Here is a 22,689-nt window from a genome sequence, read left to right as displayed (position 1 = left end):
AGCAGAGGTGATTGCAGCATTCTCTGATGGATATTTATGAGAAATGGATTTGTAAAGGATTCTCAAAGCCTGACTGAAAGCTCACACAGTCTTGTACATCTGGATGCAAACTCTGAGATAAGGTGTGCTGACTCAGAATGGCCCTGGAATAGAGAAAACACTGCAGAGAGAGATTGAACTAGAAACAAGTTTCAAACGATGGCCTTGCAAAAAGACCAGAAATTTTTGAGAATTAGAACTGTGAAAAATCCATTGTGGCATGACTATGTGGAGTAAAATAGAAGGTGATTGGTGTTAGAAGTATAAGCACCATTGTGTGGCAAAAGCTAATAGGCTGAAAAACATTTATAAAATATCGTAACCAGGAAATAACTTGGTTTCTAATAGAATGGCATTGAGTTTTGCATGTCATTTTTCACCTTTCAATGAGACTGATAATGGAATAAAATCTTTTTAAAAATGCACCTCTTAGTTGCCCCGTCTCTGTAGAGCTGGGATTTCCCAACAGTGCTGAGTCCCTGGACATCAGTCCCTAAGAGGGAGCTCAAGGAAAACTTCTCAAGAACTCAAAGTCATGTTCAAGCTCCAAAGTTTCTTTAACTTTAATGGGTTCCACTGAGGGATATGACTCAGAAAGTGTCCCCAGGTTCCAGTGAGAGCAGAAGACTGGAGGCAGTGATGACAGGTTGAGACAAGCAAGGGAAAGGTGTCTCTGATGCTGAGTGTTTCAGGAATGCAAAGGGCCAAGGGCTGAGCCCCAGCCCCTGGCAAGGCAGATCCTGTCCCTCCCTCATTGCTCAGGGCTCTTCCCGGGCCACTGGGCTCTGGCCATGTGCAATGCCAAGGGCAGCACCATGGGGCGGCCCCTGCCAGGCTGCTGAGCAGGGACAAGGAGGCAATGAGGCCCCAGCACAGCAAGGCTCACTTGTCCCCTGCTGGCCTCAGGCCCAGGACCAGCCTGCATGGCCCAAGTGCTGCAGGAGTTGGCTGTGTCAGGGCCTTTCAGCTGCTGCCCATCCCTGTGGCCTCTGCAGCCCAGGCTGTCCTACGGTGTCCATGCCCTGCGCCTCTGTCCCTGCAGGCTGTCGTCATCCCCCGGCTGCCCCACCTCGCTGGCCCCTTCCTTTGCTGACAGCTCTGCCTCCTGCCTGCCTCTGCTTGGACACACAAAGCCTTGGGCCTGACACCAAAAGGGTTCATTCAATTTTTACTGTGCCTGTGAACTTTGAGCAGAGAAACAAGGCATGCAGGAGCTGCTTTCCCAGCAGAGACTGTCAAAAGAGAAAAGAAACACATCTGGCTCAAGGGTGCAGTGACAGAAAAAACAAAGAATGATTTGGGAACTTGGCGTGGATTTTATAGAAATGGTAAATTGAAATACACATGTAGTGACTAAATATAAACAACACACTTGTAGAATCACGTGTCCATATAAGTTTAGGAGTTATCCCACAATGGACCTAAGGCCTGAAAAAAAGGATGTCTTCTTTAACACGAAATCAGTGTTAAGGAGTCTTATTCTGATATTTTGGAGATTGGGTGACAGAGGGTCCTCACAGAACCAAGGAGTCAGCTGTGACACTATGGAACCTGAAGGTGCACTGTGGAACCTCCTGCAACCATGGATGCATTGTGACACTGCAGGGCCTCACAGAACCAAGGTGACCATGTTATAGCACAGAACCTCGTGGAACAAAGGGTCCATGGTGACACTGCAGAACTGTTGCTGAGAGTATGAAAGCTCATGGAACCAGAAGTCAATTCTGACCAAGGGGCCATTGGGACACTGCAGATCCAAGGAGACCATTGTGACACTGAGAAATCTCATGGAACCAAGGGTCCATTGTTACACTGTGGGGCCTCATTGAACCAAAGGTCCATGGTGACATTGCAGGTCCTCATGGAACAATGGAGACTATTATGAAACAGGATCACAGAGGTAATGAGGTTGGAAAAGAACTTTGAGATCATGAAGTTCAACCTATCACCTAACATCACCTCATCAACTAAACCATGACTCTGAGTGCCACGTCCAGTCTTTTTTTAAATGCCTCCAGGGATGGTGACTCTACCACCTCCCTGGGCAGAAGATTTCAGTGCCCAATCACTCTTTCAGTGAAGAATTTTTTCCTGATGTCAAACCTATACTACCCCTGGCTTATCTTCAGACTGTGTCCTCTTATTCTGTCAGGTGCTGCCTGGGAGAAGAGACCGACCCCCACCTGACTACAGCCTCTGTTCAGGTGGTTGTAGAGAGTCTCACTGGAGACCATTGTAGCCATTGGGGCCATTGCAGCACGGCAGGGCCTCATGGAATCAAGGGGACCACAGTGACAGCGCGGGGCTCCATGGGATGAAGGGGCCATTCTGACACTGTGGAACCAAGGAGATCATTGTTACACTACAGGGCCTCATGGAACCAAGGAGGCCATGAGGACACTTTGAGGTCACATGGAACCAAAGGACCATTGTGGCACTGCAGGGCCTCATGGAAACAAGGGCACAAGAGTGACACTGTGAGCTCCAAGGGACCGAGGGGGCATTCTGACACTGCAGAACCAAGGAGACCATTGTGACACTATGGGGCATCATGGAGCTGAGAGTCCTTTGTGACACAGCAGGGCCTCATGAAACCATGGAGGTCATTTTTACAATTTGAAGTTTTGTGAAACAAAAGGGCCATTGTGGCATTTCAGGGCCTTATGAAATCAAGGGACCATTGTGACACTGCAGGGCCTCATGGAATCATGGAGTCCATTGTGACACTACAAGACCTCATGGAAGCAAGGAACCATTGTGACACTATGGAGTCCTGGCAGGCCAAGGGACAATTGTCACAATGTGTGCCACCATTGAACCGAGGAGTCCATTGTGACACTACAGGCCCCATGGAACTGAGGATTCATGGAACAGTGCTGGACCCCATGGAACCAAAGGTCCATTGTGACACTGTGGGGCCTCATGGAATCCTGGAGGCCATGATGACACTTTGAGGCCTCGTTGAATCAAGGGGCTCTGCAGGACCTTGTGGAACCAAGGAGACCCTTCTGCCATTGTGAGTCCCCATGGAACCAAGGGTCCATTGGGATACTGCAGTGTGGGAAATGCAGGCACAGAGAGCTCTCAGGGCCTTGGGCATACAGGCTCAGAGATAGAGATGGGTACAGGGTTTGACCTGAGACCTTGGAGAAGGCTTAGAGAATTAGAGCATTAAAGTGAAACAGACATAAAACAAGAATATAAGTTTGTAGTTTAAGTCAAAATATGTTTCAAGAAAACAGAAATTTGGATTATGTAAGCAAAGCAGTATGTTAAGTAAGATACTAAAAGATTTTAAAGTTTAGCAAAAATAACTTGTTATAAAATTTATTCGATGTTTAAGATGAATCAATGTAGGTTTCTGCAGTGTTATATGATATACTGAAAAATGATGCATTGCACTGAAGCCATGGGAAGCAAAGCAATTAATGATTGGTCTAAAAAGACACCAGCAAAGTTCATAGAAGTTTTTGATTGCCTAAAAATCTAACATAAGGCATTTGTAACTAAGAATGAGGAAGCTTCTGATATTATGGCACTGGATGTAGCACCTTTAATGTCTCACCCTTCTATGAGACTGATGAAATAAAGCAATAAACCATCTTTGACAATGTCTCTCAGTTGTTCCATCTCTTGTAATATCAATCTCCCAATAGAGATCTTATGGACATCAGGTCTACCCTTTGAAATCAATGGCAACGTAGGAATAGCAAGTCTACCTATTTTAAAAATCAAAGGGGATTTAGGAACATCAGGTCTACCTTTTGAAATCAATAGGGATTTAGGGAAACCAGGTTTACCCATTAAAGTCAATGGGGATTTTACAGAAATTTGGTGCTAAAATGGGGAAATTTGGGGGAAATACTGGGTTGAATTCTGGGAATTTCCATTTGAGGATCATGGTGCTGACACTCTGGAAGTCCTGCCAAAATTCCTGGGAGCTAATCACACGTTCTTGATCCCACACCTTCAGCCTGTGCTGGAGCTGTGCCTCCACTTAAGCCCAAAATCTTTGTTTTCAGCCCCAAATCTGAGAATTCTGAGCCCAAAGTTGGGTTTTTGGCAGCAAAAATTTTCAGACATTGGGTCTACCCATTGAAGTCCAAGGGGATTGAGGGATACCAGGTCTACCCACTAATAGGGCTTGATTGGGAAGGGTTAGTGTTTCAACTGAGAGCACTGGGAAGGGCTAAGGGGGGACACTGGGGTTACTGGAAGCACTGGGGCATAAGTGGGACCACTGGGAGGGATTTATAGAGATAAATGGGTATAAACAGGACTCAACATGTAGCCTTTCAAGACAATGGGGATTCAGGGACACCAGGTCCACCCAGTCAAAGCAATGAAGATTTTTGGGACACGAGTTTTGGGGGCCCTCAGGGGATTTGGTTGATCTAGGTGTTCAAGGGGTACCCAGGAGTATCCAGGTGATTATTAGGGTAATCCAGGTGATTTTCAGGACTACTGAAGTGCACTGAGGTGATTTTTGGGGATACCCAGGTGTACCAAGGTGATTTTTGGGGAGATCCAGGTGATTTGGGGGAGTACACAGGTGTACCCAGATAATTTTGGGGGATCTCCAGGTTATTTTGGGGCACCCAAGTGTTCCGACTCACCTTGATGGGCCAGGAGAAGATGATGGCCACTGTCCTCCCAGTCGACGTGGACACAGATGACCCTTGGCAGCCGAGGGGCTGTTGGGGGGCACCCCAACATTCAGGGGATACCCCAAAACTCCAGGTGAGGACATCAGGGGTGGGAGGGAGCCCTGAGTTACCTCAGGAGAGGATTCAGTGCAGGTACACCCATGCTCTTTGATCCGTGGAGTTGCTGAAGACAGTGTTCTGCACCAGCTCTAGCTCTGGGAGGGGGCAAAGGGGTCACCCCAAAATCTCTAGGGGGCAGTGGGGGACACCCCAATATCTGAATATTCAAGTGTACCAGAGTTCAGGTGTACCCACTAAAGTCAAAGGGGATTTAGAGAAACCAGTTCTACTCATTCAACCCAACAGGATGCATCACCTCCCACTTTAGGTGAGGGAGGGGCTGGAAAATTTGCAGGATCCTGTGAAATTGTGGGAATTTTACTGGGGAATTGCTCACATTCCTACAGCCTTTCATGGGGCAGTGCCCCAGCCTCGCCCTTTCTGGAGTCCCTGGCAGCTGCAGGCAGTGGTGCCAGGCTGAGAACTTGGAGAAGTCGCAGCTCAGCAGTGCCCCAGCAAAGGATAGCTTGGCCTCAAGGTCCTGCCTGCCCGCCAGCACCCACTGGTGTTCCTAGGCATAGACTGAGAGGGCACCAGTATAAACCAGTAAGCACTGGGAGCCACTCCCGAGCTTTGGAAGCCCATGATGGCAGCTCCCATTATAAACCAGTAAGGCCTCATGCACCCAAACCCATCCTCAGTGTAGTCTAAGGGCTCCCAGGTTTATACTGGGAGGGCACCAGTATAACCCAGTAAGCACTGGGAGCCACTCCTGAGCCCCTGGGACCTGTGGCAGCAACTCCCAGTATAAACCAGTAAAGGTTGATGCGCCCAAAACTGCTCCCAGTGTGATCTAGTGAGATGGGGAACATAAATGGTTTTGAAAATTCAGAACCTTAGGAGTCTATGATATGCTTAGCAGGTAGAGGGGAAATTGAACACATGGCAGAAAAGGTATGTAACAAACCATATAGGAAGTTATTTGCCAGGAAAAAACTTTAAGATAACATATATTGCAAAAACTCATCAAAGCATGACCTGGCTATTGTACAAACCCAACAAAGCAGAAACCTGTGGCTCCAGAAACCAGCCAAGACCAGACGGGTGGTTTTGAGTGGGACAAGCTGACCTGAGGGAGAGCCAAACCTCCACTGCACCTGCCCAGAAGCAGAGCTCAAACAGCGATTACTGAGGAAGACATACAGCCTTCATCCCAAAAAACCACCAAACACAACCACCAGGAGGTTTGGCAGCTAATTTTAGTACAAAGCAGGAGAAGGTGGAGATGGGTGGGCAGGGAGGTGTGGGCTTGTGGGATCAATGTGTATTTATACCTGGAACCTGTCTTGACCAGGTACACGTGGTTTGGAGGAAATATCCCCCCATGTGTCCCCCATGTGCTGTCAATGAAACACTCTCTACAATTTCAGTGTCAAGTGCTGATTCTCGAAATCAGTTGTTGAGCCAGCCAGAAGGTCTTCGTCTGTCTGCTGGAGCACAGGGGACATCGACATCCCAGTGCACCCCGGACTTTTTCTGGAGCTGACCTCTGCTCCCCGGTCACTCTCTGCAGGGACGAGCAACCAACCTCCTATATGGCCTAGAGGAACGTTTGACCAAAATGTTTTGGGGGAGGCCCAAGGTAAGGTGAGCCTGTAAGACACTAGGGATGCCTGCACATGGCTAACAGTGTGTCAGAGACATCCGACACATAGAGCTGACAGGTTTGGGGAAGGTATTTGGAAGCTGGCAAAGGGGTTTCTGTTGACCACTTAGGGTGGCCACTAGCAAGTTTGGGGGTAACTTGAACAGGACCTACAGTGTTATGAATATTATTAACAGCATAACTCACTGCTATAACCTAACTGCCATAAATTGTGCTTGTTGTTTGTTGTAGGGTGGTGGAAGGAAGTATTTTATATGGTGGTTGGTGTTTTGTGTTTGCATCACTCTCATTTTGGTGGTGGAGATTTTGGATTTTGGGGAATGTCTTCTCTGTTTTCTGTAGTGGACCTGTGCAATATCTGGTGTAACACTGCCCTCTTGTGTTATTAACTGTCATTGCAACAAGTTAAGATTTCTGTTCTTTTCTGAGCGTGAGATTCTATTGTTTCTGATGTAATGCTGCCCTCTTGTCTCTGTAACTGTCAATGACAGGTCAGTGATTTTTTTGGAAACTGTCAGAGTTAAAAAGGTGGTGGAAGCTGGGAGTGAGTGCGGAGGGCTCGATCAAGCAAGGAGGAAGCCCTTTCTAGGTGGCTCCAGATTGAGCCCCCGGATTTCTGGAGGGATCAAGGGAAACTTGTACGGTTGGTACGGGAGGACGGGCGAGTAGAGCAGGTACACTTGGGAGGAATATTCTCAGATTCCATAGATAGTTACCTGGGTTTTGGTTTGGAGCAACCTCTAATCGAAAGGGAACCTAGAAGGGTTAGACCAATTCCTTGCTTTGTGTGTGGACCAGCAATTTGGACACCAAGGTGGCGTCCAGCCTGGGACCTCCTACAGTGTCATTGGTGCAAAAGGAAGTGGCACTGCAGATCTAGGAGGTGGACGCCTACATGCCCCAGGTGTACCCCGGACCCGTGGCATCAAATTCAGGAATTAATACAGGTTGAGTGTGAGATTGTGAATTTGATCTGTGCAAAGAGTCTTTCAGTTCCCAAGGATTGGCTCGTTTTCGATGACCACTGGGAGGAAGTGAAAGAATATTGCCAGCAGAGGTTTGGGAGAGGAGATAAGAGAAATAAGGAGAGAAATCATGGGGACCCAGCAAAATAAAGAGGTGCCCAGGAGGAGCCCTTTAGGATGTATACTAAGCCACTGGAAGGAAGTTGTGGGGACAGGAGAAACGGAGAGCAAAAGGGTTTTCATCCAATACTCTAATCAATGGTGGCCTCTCTAGAAATCAGAAGATGGGGCAAAGTGGCCATTAAATGGAACATGGGACTGTAACACCATGTTGAAGTTAATGTTGTTTTTAAGGTGGGAAGGAAAATGGGATGAGGCGCCATATGCAGATGTTTTTCACCTTACAGAACCACCCAGAATGGCAAAGGGATTGTGGTATTAACCCTGCACAAGACCCACTGATCCTAGCAATGGAAAGAGAAAACAGAAGGGTCTCACCTATATTAAAATGATGCTGCTCAGCCTGTAGTCTTGGTCAGAAGTGCACTAAAAATGACAAGGTATATAAGGAAGAAGACTCTGATCTGGATGATCTCCCCTCCTCCATCACTAGAGTTGGGTGGGAGCCCAGGAAGGGCACCAGATCAAACTCCAACACCCCTGGGAAGTCCAGCATCCTCCCATACAAGGGCAAAGCTAAGGAACAACCAGTAGTTTTGCAGGCACCTCTTAGAGAAGAAGTGGGACCAGATGGAACAATGATGCTACTAAAGGTTCCCTTCAATACCAATGATTTGGAAATTTGGAAAAGGAATGTAAAGGATTACAGAAAGGACCCTCTAAGTAGAGCTGAACACTTTTGGTTAATAATGAAATCACATAACCCGGATTGGAATGCTATACAGTTACTGTTACATGCAATGACAGAACCAGGGAAACAGCTGATCCCAAAGGTACCCTGGGATTTGGCCCAGGAGCACTGTAAGCCATGGGGGAGGATGTAAAGGAATTCTTTCCCCACAGGACCCAAAGTGGGATGTGAATAGAATGGCAGGAAGACAGAAGGTACAAGAATATCAGGAGTGGATTGCAAAGGGAATAGAGAAAGCCATCCCCAAATCTATGAACTGCTCAGCTTTATATGCTATTAAACAAGGTCCCTTTGAGTCACCACCTGAGTTCTCAGACAGGCTGAGACACAATGTGTCATAGCACACCTTTGGACCCAGATCAGATATCGGGATACAGCAGTTAGTGTCATTATTTTTAGGTCAATCCACTGGTGATAGAAGATGTAAACTTCAGAAATTCAGACCCGCTGAAGGAAGAAACTTAGAAATATTATTGTATGAAGCCTGGAGGGTGTTTAGCAACTGAGAAGAAGGGAATAAGGGGAAAAAAGAAAGGGTGATGGAAGTAGTTAAAAAGGAAGATGAAAATTTTAAAAAGGGACTTCCCCCTCCGTGCCTAGGAATAAAAGAATGTGCTCTATGTGAGCAATTAGGCCACTGAAAAAATGAATGCCCAGAATGCTGAGGAAAGGGAAACAAAGGGGCACGGGGAGTGGCAAATGTAAATGAAGACTGACAGGAACCAGGGGGATCTTCCCTGGCTGATCCCTTGGTTATAATGAAGCCAGGGGAAGGAAAAGATCAAAAGCAAATAAAATTCTCAATTGATACAGGGGCAATGTGTTCGATTTTAAACACAGCTTTAACTCAGGTGGGAGAAGATTATATTATGGTTAATGAAGCCACTGGCTAAGCTGACAAGTCTTATTTTTGTGGACCACTAAAATATAAATTAGGAAAACTACTAGTAGGCTTGCATAAATTCTTAACATGCCTAATTCACCAAATGCACTCCTTGGAATAGATTTACTTGAATGCAACAATCAGATTTGAAAATGGGGAGATTACTCTGGAGGTGGATACTCAAGAATATATTCAAATAATGAGGTTCCCATAGAAGTTAAAATCAGTGAAGATATCATCAACCAGGTGTACCCTGGTGTGTGGGCCACTGAGAAGCCAGGAAGAGCTAAAAATGCATCACCAGTAGAGGTAAAGCTTAAAGAGGGACAATGACCAGTAAGGATAAAACAATATCCCTTAAAAAGAGAGGGTAGGGAAGGAATCCAGCTGGTAATAGAAAAATTCTTGCACTGGGGTCTGTTAAGGGAATGTGAATCTGATTTGAACACTCCCATATTACCCGTTCACAAACCTGATGGAACGTACAGAGTAGTCCAGGATTTAAGAGCAGTCAATAGAATAGCAGAGGATTTATGTCCTGTAGTAGCAAACCCATACACTTTGTTAACAGTATTGACACCTTAACTAACCTGGTTTACTGGTTTAGATTTGAAAGATGCTTTCTTTTGCCTCCCTCTCCATGAAGCCAGCCAAAAGATATTTGCCTTGGAATGGAAAAGTGGACACAGGACCCAGCTCACTTGGACTGTACTGCCTCAAGGATTCAAGAATTTCCCCACCATATTTGGCAACCAACTCGCCAAGGATCTCGAGTCTTGGGAAACCCCACCCGGGAAGGGGAGACTGCTCCAATACAGAGATGACATCCTGATCACCACTGAGACAGAAGACACTTGCATGCCTCGGACGGTGAGTCTCTGAAACTCTTTGGGGCTCCAAGGGCACCGAGTGTCTAAGAAGGAAGCCCAGGTAATGCAGCAGGAAGTCACTTACTTGGGGCATGAAATTAATGTGGGGCAAAGAATTGTGGGGCAAGCCCGAAAAGAGGCTCTATGCCAAATACCAAAACCACAGACTGTGAAAGAATTGAGAACTTTCCTCAGAATGACTGAGCGGTGTCGCCTTTGGATCTATAATTACGAGTTGCTTATTCAACCCCTGTATGCACTGATCAACTCTGAACAGAAGCATCTGCAATGGGACAAACAGGCCACATGAGCCTTGGAACAATTGCAAAAGGCCCTGATGTCAGCTCAAGCTCTGGGACTCCCTGAACTGGGGAAGCCTTTCTTTTTGTTTTCTCATGAGAAACAGGGAATTGCCCTGGGAGTATTGGCACAAGATTTCGATTTAGATATCACAGAGCAGTCGCCTACATCTCCAAGCAATTGGATGTGACCACAAAAGGATACCCAGGATGCCTGAATGTGGTAGCAGCAGTAGTGATAAATATCCAGGAAGCCTGAAAATTCACTTTGGGACACAAAAATGACTGTGTTGATGTCCCATACAGTGTCTGCAGTATTAGAAATGAAGGGCAGGGAGTGGCTTTCTGCACAGAGGTTCCTGAAATACCAATCCATACTGGTAGAACAGGATGCTGTGGAGATTGTGATCACTAACATTGTCAATCCAGCTTCTTTCCTCAGTGGAAACACAGGAGAACCAGTACACCATGACTGCTTGGAAACCATTGAAGCAACATCCTCAAGCTGCCTGGATTTGAAGGATGTTCCTATGGAAGATGCAGAGGACTGGTTCATGGACAGAAGCAGCAATGTCCTGAATGGCAAAAGGCATGCAGGATATGGCATCTCCATCAGCCATGAGGTAACAGAGTCAGAACCATTGCCTGTCAATACCTCTGCACAAAATGTGAAAATCGCCTTGACCCGAGCCTTGGGATTGACCCAATGTGAGAATGTGAACATAGACATGGATCCAAAGAACACTTTTGGGGCTGTGCATGCTTATGGAGCAATCTGAAAGGAAAGGGGGTTACTGAACTCTCAAAAGAAAAACACTGAATATGCAGAAGAAACTGAAATTGCTGGAGGCAGCACAGCTCCCAAAGAAAATAGCAATTATGCACATCAGAGCACATCAATAGGCATACTTGGAATCAGAAAAAGGAAATGATCTGGCAGACAGGGAGGCAAAAGAAGCAGCAAAAAGAGAGGTACAATTGGAAGGAGCTCTAATCCCAGACAGGAAAATCTCCCTTGAGGGTAAACCAAATTATGCCAAAGAGGATCTGAAGCTAATTACAAATTTGGATGAGGCATACAATAAAGAGGGGTGGGCCCCTACCCCAGAAGGAAGGGTAATCATACCTGGCCATCTAATATGGTTTGTAATAAGGGAGGAGCATAGGAAAAGACACTGGGCACCAGAGACTCTGTATGAACACTTAAATCACAACATCATGGCTAGAAATTGATACACTACAGTGAAGCAGGTAACTCAACAATGTGATCTCTGCCTCCAGACTAATCCTAAAAACAAAGCCAGAAATGGGCGAAATTGAGAAGGGAAATGTACCTGACCAATTATGGCAAATAGACTTCACAGAACTCCCAAGAAAAGGGGAGGTTTCATTATTTACTGGTATGAACTGATACCTTTTCAGGATGGCCTAAGGCTTTCCCTGCTACAACTGCTAAGGCCAGAAAAGTGGTCAAGGCATTAGTAAAAGAGATAGAATCACGATTTGGGGGTCCAGCTGCCATTTCTTCAGATAGAGGGCTCCATTTTATTGCAAATGTGGTACATCCGGTTAGTAATACCTTAGGTATAGATTGGCAATTACATACCCCATATCATCCCCAGTCAAGTGGACAAGTGCAGAAGATGAATCATTTAATAAAACAGCAAATTGTTAAATTAGGACAGGAGGTCAATCTGCCTTGGCCTCAATCCCTTCCTTTAGCCCTTTTACACACACGAACTAAACCAAGGGCAAAGGAAAGGCTGAGTCCTTTTGAGATCCTGTATGGGCGACCTTATGCAATACAGAAGGGAACATCAGCACAAATAGGGGAAGAAACTATCACAGAATACATGGTGGCCCTAGGGAAACAACTCAGGAATATCAGGAAACATGTAGAAAGAAGCTGGTGTAGGGGATTGGATGGACCAGTACATAATGTACAACCTGGAGATTGTGTGTATGTGAAGTCTCTCACAGAAAAGACTTTGGAACCACAGTAGGAAGGACCATACCAGGTGCTCCTCACCTCCTTCACTGCCATCAAGATCAGAGAACAAGCAGCATAGAGACATCACACTGGAATTAAAAAGGCTTCACAGTCACCATGGAGAATCAGGCAGGTGCAGCCTGGAAAGCTGTGGCTCTGATGATCATAGCCATGGCTATGGCAGACATGTGTGCAAGACCTCCTATATACAATGGGACTGGCATTTATGTGTGTCAGGGGAAAGCTTCTGACTTTGACTCTCCTAAGTCTCTGTGGCAGGTGTTACAAATATCAAACACAACTGTCTGGACAGGGAAAGATGTCTGGGGATGCAAATTTGCATTTGTTCAGGACGGATTCCATCAGGGACTTCTAAAACCCATTCAAATTGGTACTGAATGTTGTGACACATGCTTCACTAACTGTTCTGAATTCAGGCTTAAAATAGAGGGATGTGAAACCAAGGCTTTTAGAATTAAACCATGAGGGAACTGTGCTACATCTATCTGAACACAGAACCTCGGCACAAGAGGTTAAAGGGAAGTGGCAGATTATTAACATAGAGCTATGTGCCACAAGAAAACAACTGAGGTTTGGATGTGAAGGAAATGTCAACCATGACCGAGATATCTGCCTGGATACACAACAAAGCATCTGTCTCTTCAGAATCCATCCAGTCAACCAGACAACCTTGCTGGTATATATAGATCAGGGTTGTGTATGCCTCAGAACAGCATGCCCCACCATAAGAGTGGACGAGCTCATTATAAAGGAAACACAATCTGATTTGTGCATTTGTAACTTGGTCAAAATTGAGGGGTGCAATTTCTCCTATTGGGCACCTGTTGTATCACATCAGTATATAAAGGCAAACATGACAACTGTGCAGGATGTATTGTCTGTGCCCAGAAGAATGAATCTCACTCTAGTTATAGAGCTACTAAAACACAGAGATATTTAGGAAATTCTTAAAAAAATGAGAAGTATGGGAAAGAAGATCTTGATCACAATACACCATGGGACAGACTATAAGGAGACCATAGAAGGTTGGAGGGAGACACATCTCACCACACGTGGGATGGATTTTTTGGGTGGTCTCCTACTGTAGCAGGGTTTCTACACTGGTTGTGTCATCTGATAGTAGTTTTGTTAGTTCTGATCAGTTTAAGATTTGTTCTTGGTTATGATTTTCTGGAACTTGAAACAGTCACAAAGAATGGCTACAATGCCTATCCTGTTATTGAATCAACGAGGTAAAGTCAGTCATAGAGAGTATGATAGGTATCTTAGAAAGCAAAAGAATTTGCATCATTTAGAAGAAAAGGGGGGAAATGAGATGGGGAACATATATGGTTTTGAAAATTCAGAATTTTAAAAGCATATAATTTGCTTAAGCAAGTGGAGGGGAAATAGAGCACATAGCTTAACCGTATGTAACAAACCACAGAGGAACTTAGGTACCAGGAAAAAAACATTAAGATATATTGCAAACACTCAGCAAAGCAAGACCTGGCTATTGTACAAACCCAACAGAACAGAAACCTGTGGCTCCAGAAACCAGCCAGGACCAGCCAGGTGGTTTTGAGTGGGACAAGCTGACCTGAGGGAAAGCCAAACCTCCACTGCACCTGCCCAAAAGAAGAGCTCAAACAGCAATTACTGAGGAAGACATACAGCCTTCATCCCAAAAACCACCAAACACAACCTCCAGGAGAGGTGGCAGCTAATTATGATAAAAAGGGAGAGAAGGTGGAGATGGGTGGGCAGGGAGGTGTGGGCTTGTGGGATCAATGAGTATTTATACCTGGAACCTGTCTTGACCAGGTACACGTGGTTTGGAGGAAATATCCCCCCAGGTGTCCCAGCTGGCAATGAAACACTCTCTACAATTGCAGTGTCAAGTCCTGATTCCAGAAATCAGGAAAGGTCCAGCAGCTGTGTTGGTTCTGCAGAACAAAAATGGCCCCTGGTTCCATGGGACCCCAGTGTCACAACTGACTCCTTGCTTCCATGTCACCCCCTCAGTGTCAAAATGGCCCCTTCGCTCCAACAGAACACAAAAGTTTTGCATAAATATTGAGCAAATCCTGCTTAACACACCTGGGAACATCTGTCTGCATTCAAAAGTGAGATTAAAGATGAGGGTGGCACCAGCAGCTTCCATCTACACCAAAGACACAGGGAAAGGACAGGGTCAGAGAATTCAGCTGAAAGACTCAGAATTCTGCTTACAGAGATCATTGCTGGTCACACTGTCCCTCGTAGGAAGAAGATGACATCATTCCAGGCAGCCTGGAGTGAGCATGTGGTTCCTCAGTGGGGTTTGTTGTTCAGGAAACCTGCTCAGGTTTTTCCATTCTTTCCTCACAAACAGGAAAATTTCTCGTGGGCCTGTGTGCAGGCAGAACCCTGAGGAGAGCAGGTGGGACATGGTGCAATGGGCTGGGACAGCCAGCTGCAGAGCTCAGGGGACAAGGTTCTGCTGCAGGGCACAGGGATGTCAGTCCCAGGTGGGCAATGTCAGACATGGTGAGGCTGGGGGTGAGGAGCAGGTTGTCCAAACAGGGGCAGCCTGCAAGGGGCTCATTCTTCTGTGTGCCCAGAGCTCCTAAGGAGACATTCAGGATCAAGATCACTTGGGAAATGCTTCTATCAGCTCTTCTCTAAAATGGAAAATGAAAAACTATTCATGTGATTAAAAACACAAAAGTCATGAGATGCACATCAAATCCTTCCCCATTAACAAAACTCCAAAGTGACTCCAAGCACCTGCACAACCCCTGATAACTTGAAGACAACTGGAAGAAGACAAGGTGCTTCTGAGGACTTTCTGTATTTTTATGAGCCCCACAGTGGATTTGGGGCTGAGTCCAGGACCCTCAGGCACTGAGAGAAGGTTGAAGAAGCTGCTCAAGGAGGCAGAAGCAAAACTCCAAGTCCCTTGGAGCATCAGTGGCCCCACTGAGGGCAGGGAGTGCCAAAGGCTCCCCAGGGACTGGTGAGAGCAGATCCTTGAGGGCAGGATTGCAGGAGCCCGAGGCTGTGAGCAGGGAACTGCAATGCTGAGCAAGGCCTGGGCTGGCTGGAGGAAGCAGAAAGGCCAAGGCCTGAGCCCAGGCCTGGCCCAGCAGGGCCTGTCCCTCACGGGGGGCTCGGGGCTGTTGCTGGGGCAGTGGGATGGCAGGGGCAGCAAGGACAAATGTCATCAAGCTGTGTGACACTGCAGATCCTCATGGAACCAAGGGCCAGTGTGACACAGCAGGGCCTGATGGAAACAAGAGGCCATGGTGAGCCTGCAGGGCTGGAACACCCCAGAACACTGAAATGCTGGGGGTGACCAAAGGTTTCTTCCCTCGGGCTTGGTGCAGAGGAGAAACCCCAGCCAGATATTCTGAAGAAGTCAAAAAGACACAAAAATTTTACTGGCAAAGTACAGAAAATCAAGGAACTTTTTACAAAGATTTAATACAAAATCTTAGTTAACCTAAAATATTTATCATAGGAAGAATTTGATTAACTTAGCCTATTTAACCAAGAAACCTTTAAACACTTAAATTGTTGAGGTACGCAAAACTGTTCCATATAAAGAGCATTAGAAGGAGAGGAAAGAGAGAGAGGCAGAAACACAGAAGCTCTGAAGATAGACACACACATGGCTCCCAACCCCTGGGGTTCCAGTGTGGGTGAGACACAGAGCCCAGGAGAAGGCAGGGTATGGACCATGGGCTGAGCGCCTGCTCCGTGTTTTAAGCCCCTGGGCCTTCGTGGGCCTCCCCCAGGTGGGACTTGTGATTGCTGGGGCAATCAGAGCCTGGGTCAGCACCACCCCACTGTGTGACTGATTGACAGCTCATGCCCAGGTGTCTGGGACATTGATCTCATCCAGCCTCTGACAGCGACCATGGTGACACTGCAGAACCTCATGGAACCATGGGTCAGTTGTGACAATGTGGATCCAAGGACACCATGGAGACACCATGGAACCTCATGGAACCAAAGAGACCATTGTGACACTCTGGTGCCTCATGGAATCCGGCTGACCAGTGCGAAAATCAGGACCCCTGTGGAACCAAGGGTCAGTGATGAAGCTGTGGGGCCCAGAGAACCAAGGAGCCATTGTGACACAGCGGGGCCACATGGAGCCCAGGGGCCATGGTGACACTGCAAGAACTTATGGAAGCAAGGGGCCATTGTGACACTACAGAAGCAAGGAGAATATTGTGACAAGGAGAATATTGTGACAATACAGGGACTCATGGAATCAAGGAGATCATGATGACACTGTGAGGTCCCCATGGAACCAAGGGAGCATGGAACAGGTCTGGCTGCTGTCACAATCCACTATTAATACAGAGCTGGGGTCGTGATAGTTCGTTTGATCTCAAAGGTGCAAACAGGCAAAATGCAGAGGACAAAATCAGTTTATTCAACAGCAGAAAATCAGTTTATTCAACAACAGCAATGCATTTTCATTAAATGCAAACAACTCAGTTGCAATAGAGGGGAGAGATATAGGAAAGAAAGTATAGAGAGTGAAAAAGAAAAGAAGGGGATGGGAAAATAGCTACCAACGAGACGAGACGGGCGTCCTCAAGGGCCAGCCGATAGATGAGTCTTCATCCATGGGGAGATCTCAGGGGTCTTCTCCAGATGGTCGCTCTTTTATAGTCCTTCTCCAAAGCGAGTGGCCTCTGGCCAAGAGGTGGGAAGATTTATGGACCATTGTGTGGTGCTGCAGGACACAGGTACGGACAAGCAGTCCTCAGTTGGTACAACACAACCTCTGGTTGGTGCCACAACAGCACAGTCCAGTGAACACAATACACCAGCACACAGTCACGAGCATCCACCTTGGCCTGGCCAGGAAACCATTGTTCAGAGTCAGCCTGGTGGGGTCCTCGAGGTCTCCTTGTGGTGGTCAGGAGGCAAAAAACGAGGGAAACTTCGGACTGACCCTTACACCACCCCGTGACTCACGATCATCATCAAGAGCGCTCCTTTGTAGAGTTGTGGTGAAGTCTTCAGTTGTGGCGTCTTCAGGACTCATCCAAGTTGGCAGCATATCCCGGAAAACAGAGACAGGAAAGTAGGAAAAAGATAAGGGAAAGGATAAGGAAAAGGAGAAAAAAGGAAAACAAAGCAAATCAATTATATTCAATTTTTGATTGCTGACGTGTAATTTTCTCCGCTTCCATGAGAGCTATGCTAACAACAAAAAGCCCCTTTTCCCAGGTAGTGTATCTTTTTTCAGCATCTTTGAAACCACGGGAATAGAAACCAACAGGCCTTGTAGGGCCTTCTGGGCCCCGTTGACATAAGTGCACTGACAGCCCTGAGGTGGCAAATCCCCATTCTACCTGGAAAGGATCTGTGGGATGGATAGGGCCTAGAGCTTGATGTGCAGTTGCTTCAAAAATCAGCAATTGTAGTGCTTCCTCCTGAGAAGCAGTCCAATCCCATTTTACCCCTTTCCTCAGCAAGTCATAAAGAGGTCTGGCAAGAATTGAAAAATCAGGGATGTGTTTTCTCCAAAACACTAATAATCCCAGAGCTTGTTGAAGCTCTTTGCTGGATCCACGCATTTTAATTTGATCCAGGGAGGTTAGAGTATCAGGTGGAATGCATGTCATACCTCCTTTCCACCAAATCCCCAAAAACTTCACCTCCTGAGAAGGTTTCTGAATTTTCTCTGGGGGAATTTGTAAGTCAAGGCGTTCCAGATGAGAAATTATTTTCTGTTGGGTATCCCCAACTACTTCTATTTCATCTCCCCCCACCAGAATATCATCAATGTATTGATAGACAGCTACATTGTCAGGTTTGGGGATCTTTTATAATTCCTGTGCTAAAGCATGGTGGGCCAGAGTAGGGGAGTGTTTATAGCCTCGAGGAAGCCTAGTGAAGGTGTATTGCTGTCCTTCCCAGGTGAAGGCAAAACGGTCCATGTCCTCTGGCTGTATGGGTATCATAAAGAACATGTCTTTGACATCTATAGTTGCCATGATTGTATGAGCCTTCTCCTGAATTGAAGTTATAAGTTCAGCTAAATTTGGGACAGCTGCTGTGAGAGGATCTGTGTTTGCATTTAGTCTGCGAAAATCTACTGTCAGCCTCCACTTTCCGTTAGGTTTACGGACTGGCCACACTGGGGAGTTAAAGGGAGAATGAGTGTCAATTATCACTCCCTGATCTCTCAGGTCCTGAATAACTGGCTTGATTCCTTCTTTGGCACCAGTGGGAAGTGGGTATTGTTTCACATTAGTAATTTTACTGAAAGGTAAGGAAGGTGCGGTTTGGAGCAGATTAATATTAAAACGTGGTGCGCCAAAGGACCAGAGACAACCCTCCTCATCTTCCCACTGTCTCCCAGCGAGGACATCCATTCCTAATAAATCATTTGGAATATTTCCAATTACAATTTTGATAAGTAACAAATTCTCCTCTCCAGGTAGTAAGATTTTTATCAGAGCTGTATCCATAGCTTCTGTGGTCCCCAAGGCACTGAGAACAAAGCATTGTCTCCTTGTTGGAACAACTCCACATTTCTGCACAGCTTTTCTTGTTAGTGCAGAAATTTGGGCTCCAGTGTCAACCACAAAAGTGACAGGTGACCTTCTAGGACCAACTATTGCTGTTATCAGGAGGTCCCCAGTATTGGGATTTCTGGTGAGCGTTCTAAGAAATAACCAGTTCCCCCCCCCATCCCTCTGCTCACCCACGAGAGACGGGGTTTCTAGTTTCCCTGCTTCTGAAGCCGTTTCAGTTCCATTCCCAAAGACTGAGAAGGAGGAAATTCTGACCCAGCTCTCAGAACCTGTAGAGGAGATTGATTTGGCTCACCGCCCAGAATCTGAGGAGGGGTTAAGTTTGACTCACTGACCACGACTGGTGGAGGAGGTGCACTAGGCTGAACAGTAGGAGAGTTTGATGTAAGGATCTTAGGGTAATGCCAATTCACAACAATTTTTATCAACTTGTCAAGTGGTAAGCCATCCATAACATCTTTAGGAATTTGTTTCTTTAACCCCAACGACCACCAGTACTGACGGGAAGTATTCAACTTCCCCTTTTCTGGCTTATCACTACTAGGAGAAATGATGTGTCTAACACCTTTGGTTTTCTCCACTTTATCCTCTGGGACTTTCACGGGTCCATATTTCCTGCTGTAATTCAGCAATTCCTCCGCAACTTCGCTCCATGTCCGGATTTTACGGTTATTGTCAGGAGACTCTGGAGTCCGTCTAGGAGGGGTTTCATAGGGAGGGAAAGAGTCCACAGAACCAGATCGCTCACGTGAGTTTCCAAGAAATCTATCTAATCTTTCTACAGGTGTCATGGATGCGATAGTTTTTTGAAGGAGAATTGCTGTAGATTTGAGAGTTTCTGGGAGACCACGAATTAAAGGGGTCATGATTTTCAGTCATTACAGGTAATTGCATAGGTGATTCATAGGTGGTAGTCAGTTTTCTCTCATGTATCATTTGCAAGCAAGCAGCTTTGTGAATGTTTTCCAAAAGTTGGTCGGGAGCACCAACTAAAGCTATAGGGTCTCCCCTTTCCAGGGGGTTAAGCCCCCCGGCCCAGAAAGCTGCACGTTGGGTCAAGGACCATGGGTAGCTCTTATCTCTGGTTGTTAAGAAAACTCCATGTCCCCAGTACCCACTAGCTTCGCTTTCTGACAATTTAATCTGATTTCCCCCAGTAAGAGACACTTGAAATACATATTCAGTTTCTGTTTCATGAGGGAGTCGCCCATATTCTTTTTTCAGTTTTGCTAATTCAGTGGTAGAATATGGGATTTCTTTTGTAGATATGTTTGGTTCAAAATCATCAGGACCAAGATAAGTATATTGTGTTTTAACCATAGGTCTCAATTTTGGACAGCAGTCTTCCCCAAGATTTTTCATTACAGTTAACTCCTTTTGGGGATAAATTTGATTAATGTGAACAATTTCCTTTTCCTCTGTTTCTGTGTGTGTTTCATTCTGCTTTAATTTTTTTGTACATTTTTCTTTTAGGGCAGCCTGTAGCATATGATTTTCATCTCGCAACAAGTGGTTCTCATTTTGCAGAATTTGAACAAGATTTTGCAAAGAATCTATAATTGTGTTTTCTTCACTCACTCGCTTAGAGCGAGTTTCTATGGCTGCCGTAAGACAAGCTCCCAAAACTGAGCAGAGTATGGTTTTATTTTTGCCCAGTTTGAACCTTGACTCATGTTGCAAAGAATATATTCTATCAATCACATTCTCCAGATTAAACCAATTATTGTTCGCCCATTCCTCCCCACCTTGGGACGGTTTGGCGCTATACTTAGCTAATAGAGCATAAAATGCAGCTTTATCTGTTACAGTGGAATTCTCAGTCATTTTGTGAAGGGATAAGTAAAAACCACAACAGGGAGGTCTATTGCTTAAGTTACCACACACAACGAAACAGCTTTCGCTGTGTGCCCCTCTTTGCTTCCCTGTGTGGGTGAAGAGACCAAACTACTTGGGAGGCACTCCTTAGTTACAAAACACCAGGTTGTCTCTTCACTGCACCAAGTAGTCAAACATCATAAAAAACAACAACAACAACAGCAACAGCAACAACAACAACAACAACAGTGTCCTGCCTTTTGCACCAGTAGATCTTTTGTGAAATTCTGACGACAGAACCCTCAAGCGAGTCTGGGGATGCTCCACACCAAGGTGTCTGCAGTCTGCGGGAAATCAGAAAAACCCCCCTTGCTTTCTAGACAGACTCACCCATTCAAGGTGGCCAGCTAGGTGCGGCTGGAGTAAGACTTCCTTCCCCTGATACAGACTACAGACAACCTTGCATCCCTTCTGTCTGCCAGAAAATCCTGTCCGTGACGCCAATTTAATGTCACGATCCGCTATGAATGCAGAGCGGGGGTCGTGATGGTTCTTTTGATCTCAAAGGTGCAAACAGGCAAAATGCAGGGGACAAAATCAGTTTATTCAACAACAGAAAATCAGTTTAGTCAACAACAGCAATGCATTTCATCAAATGCCAACAATTCAGTTACGGTAAAGGGGAGAGGTACAGGATAAGGAAAGGGGAAGGAAAGGAAGGGATGGGAGAATAGCTACCAACAGACGAGATGGGCGTCCTCGCGGGTCATCCGATAGACGAGTCCTCGTCCGTGGGGAGATCTCAGGGGTCTTCATCAGTGGAGAGATCTCAAAGGGTCTTTTCCAGAGGGTCGCTCTTTTATAGTCCTTCTCCAAAGCGAGTGGCCTCTAGCCAAAAGGTGGGAAGATTTATGGACCATTGTGTGGTGCTGCAGGAGACAGGTACGGACAAGCAGTCCTCAGTTGATGCAACACAGTCTCTGGTTGGTGCCATGACAGCACGGTCCAGTGAACACAATACACCAGCACACAGTCATGAGCATCCACCTTGGCCTGGCCAGTAAACCATTGTTCGGAGTCAGCCTGGGTGGGGTCCTCGAGGTCTCCTTGCGACGGTCGGGAGGCAAAGTCGAGGGGAGCTTCGGACTGACCCTTACACCAGCCCATTGCACCATGTCCCACCTGCTCTCCTCAGGGCTCTGCCTGCACACAGGCCCAGGAGAAATTTTCCTGTTTGTGAGGAAAGAATGGAAAAACCTGAGCAGGTTTCCTGAACAACAAACCCCACTGAGGAACCACATGCTCAGTGCAGGCTGTCTGGAATGATGTCACCTTCCTACAAGGGACAGTGTGACCAGCAATGATCTCTGTAAGCAGAATTCTGAGTCTTTCAGCTGAATTCTCTGACCCTGTCCTTTCCCTGTGTCTTTGGTGTAGATGGAAGCTGCTGGTGCCACCCTCATCTTTAATCTCACTTTTGAATGCAGACAGATGTTCCCAGGTGTGTTAAGCAGATGTTGCTCAATGTTTATGCAAAGCTTTTGTATCCTCATGGAACCAAGGGGACCCTTGTGACACAGCAGGGGTTCATGGAACCAAGGAGACAATTGTGACAGTTCAGAGCCTCACAGAAACAAGGCTCCATTGTGACACTGAGGGGAATCATGGAACCCAGCAGACCATGATGACACATCAATATCACATGGAACCAATGGTCCATTGTGACAATGCAGATCCAAGGAGACCATGGTGACACTGTGGGATCTCATGGATCCAAGGGGCCACTGTGACACTGAAGAGCTCCATGGAACCCAGGGTCCAGTGTGACATTGCAGCCCCTCATTGGAACAAAGGAACCATTGTTGACAGCACAGGAACTCATGGAACCAAGGGGCCGTGGTGACACAGCAGGGCCACATGGAACCAAGGAAATCTGTGACATTTAGGAACCTAATGGAACCAAGAGTCCACTATGGCACTGCAGAAACAAGGAGACCATTGTGATACTATGGAAGCTCATGGAACCAAGCAGCCATTGTGA

General features: G+C 46.3%; 1 protein-coding gene across 1 annotated transcript; it reads right to left on the bottom strand.

The window, feature by feature from the left end:
• Nucleotides 1-19,160: 19,160 nt before the first annotated feature.
• LOC148218556 (uncharacterized) lies at nucleotides 19,161-20,195 on the bottom strand. The gene is given in 3 exon segments (XM_088157820.1): nucleotides 19,161-19,173; nucleotides 19,263-19,705; nucleotides 19,707-20,195. Coding segments are annotated over 3 exon segments (945 nt in total).
• Between the last annotated feature and the right edge of the window lie 2,494 nt (nucleotides 20,196-22,689).

Source organism: Sturnus vulgaris, unplaced genomic scaffold, assembly GCF_052056855.1.
Source record: "Sturnus vulgaris isolate bStuVul1 unplaced genomic scaffold, bStuVul1.hap1 Scaffold_180, whole genome shotgun sequence".
Classification (NCBI taxonomy): Eukaryota; Metazoa; Chordata; class Aves; order Passeriformes; family Sturnidae; genus Sturnus; species Sturnus vulgaris.
This window is presented reverse-complemented; position numbering and strand designations above follow the sequence as displayed.